Raw genomic sequence first — 1,713 nt, 5'->3', positions numbered from 1 at the left:
CGCATCGTTCTGTGTCCAAGTGAACAGTGGGCAACTGAACGGTGTCCAAGTGAACGGTGTCCAAGTGAACAGTAAGCATCCTTCTGTGTCCAAGTGAACTGTGGGCACTTGAACGGTGTCCAACTGAACTGTGTCCAAGTAAACGGTGTCCAATTGAACGGTGTCCAAATGAACGGTGTGTAACTGAATAACGTGCATTTTCTTTCGTGTCCAAACGCACCGTGTCCAATTGAACTGTGTGTCAAATGCCGCGTCCATTTGCAACGTGTCCATTTGCAATGTGTCCAATTGTACTGTGTCCAAGTGCACCGCTCCCGATAGATGTCACCTTGACATCGCCCCCTCCGGCCCGACTCATCACGGGATGGAAAGTGGAGACTGGTGTGGAGAACCTGTCGGACTATAGATACATCTTGGTCCGAATAGTTGCCACCCCGGAAAAGGTGCTCCGGAGACGCAATCAAAGGGGCACCCGGCCACGAAGATGGGCTCTCCAAAAGCTCGACCGCGTCAGGCTGATGGCCGCCTTATTGGCGGCCACATGTGCGGAACCGAGTCCCACACCTGGGACCCGGCCCGGCTATTGAGACAGAAATGGCCGGGATCCAGGGCATGATGACGGCGGCGTGTGATGCTGCCATGCCCCGATCCCGGTCGTACCCCTCGCCGGTCCGCGTACTGGTGGTCGGCGGAGATTGCCGAACTGCGGCACTCCGCCGGCCAAGCCAGGAGAGATACGGACCGGCGGGAGAGGAATGGTGACGGCAAGGTGGCCGTCGAGAGGGCTTACCACGAAAAGCGGGGGGCCTTCAAGGCGGCCATCTTTAAGGCCAAGGCCTGGAATGACCTGGTCTCCACTATCGACAGGGACCCATGGGGGCGCCCTTATCACATTATGATGAGGCGCCTGCGCACCTGGGCGCCCCCACCGACAATGTCTCTGGACCCCGACTTTCTTGATGAGGTTGTGAGGGCCCTCTTTCCATGAGGGGAAGCCTGCATTCCCCCCTATGAGGACCCCCTTCAGACGGGGAGGATAAAAGAGTCGGGGTGACGACGGTGGAGATGGACAGAGTCGTCAGGAAGCTCGGCGCTAAGAAAAGAATGCCGGGCCCTAACGACATCCCGGGCACAATCTGGGCTTTGGCAATGAGGATAGGGGAGGTGAAGTGCCGCATGTTGCGACTCTTCATCTCCTGTTTGAGGACCAGGGTGTTCTCCAGCCCATAGAAGAGGACTAATTTAGTTCTCTTCAAAAAGGGGGGCAAGGCGGAGGATAGCCCTTCCGCTTACAGGCCGATATGCCTGCTGGACGAGGCGGGTAAGTTATTCGAGAGAATAATATACTCCCGCCTCGTCCGGCATCTATCCCGGGATAGTTCCACGCTCAGAAAGGAGCAGTACGGTTTCCAGGAGAGACGGTCAAGCGTGGACGTGATTCTGCGCGTCCGGTCCCTATTGGAGGCCGAGGCGATCGTGAGGGGAGGAAGTTGTGTTAGCGATGTCACTTGACATCGCCAACGCTTTCAACTCCCTCCCTTGGGACCAGGTGGAGGCGGGCTTGGCACATTTCAGGGTCCCCATCTGGTCTCAATTATCAGGGACTATTTCCGGGATAAAAAACTGGAGCAACAAAGCGGAACTACAGTGGGGAAGGGCGGTCTACCGCGGTGTTCCACAGGAGTCCGTGCTCGGACCCTTATTATGGAACAT

At 56.9% G+C, this 1,713-nt stretch overlaps 1 protein-coding gene across 1 annotated transcript in view; it reads left to right on the top strand.

Moving 5' to 3' along the window:
• Positions 1–1,065: 1,065 nt before the first annotated feature.
• LOC116852651 overlaps positions 1,066–1,713 on the top strand; it is a 1,532-nt gene continuing 884 nt past the window's right edge. Inside the window, exons 1-2 of the mRNA XM_032833201.1 lie at positions 1,066–1,164; positions 1,261–1,476. Of these exons, the coding sequence (XP_032689092.1) occupies positions 1,066–1,164; positions 1,261–1,476 (315 nt within the window). The remainder of the gene's footprint in view (positions 1,165–1,260; positions 1,477–1,713) is intronic.

Source organism: Odontomachus brunneus, unplaced genomic scaffold, assembly GCF_010583005.1.
Source record: "Odontomachus brunneus isolate Ranch 3 - 2012 unplaced genomic scaffold, Obru_v1 Obru_scaffold_244, whole genome shotgun sequence".
Taxonomy (NCBI): domain Eukaryota; kingdom Metazoa; phylum Arthropoda; class Insecta; order Hymenoptera; family Formicidae; genus Odontomachus; species Odontomachus brunneus.
This window is presented reverse-complemented; position numbering and strand designations above follow the sequence as displayed.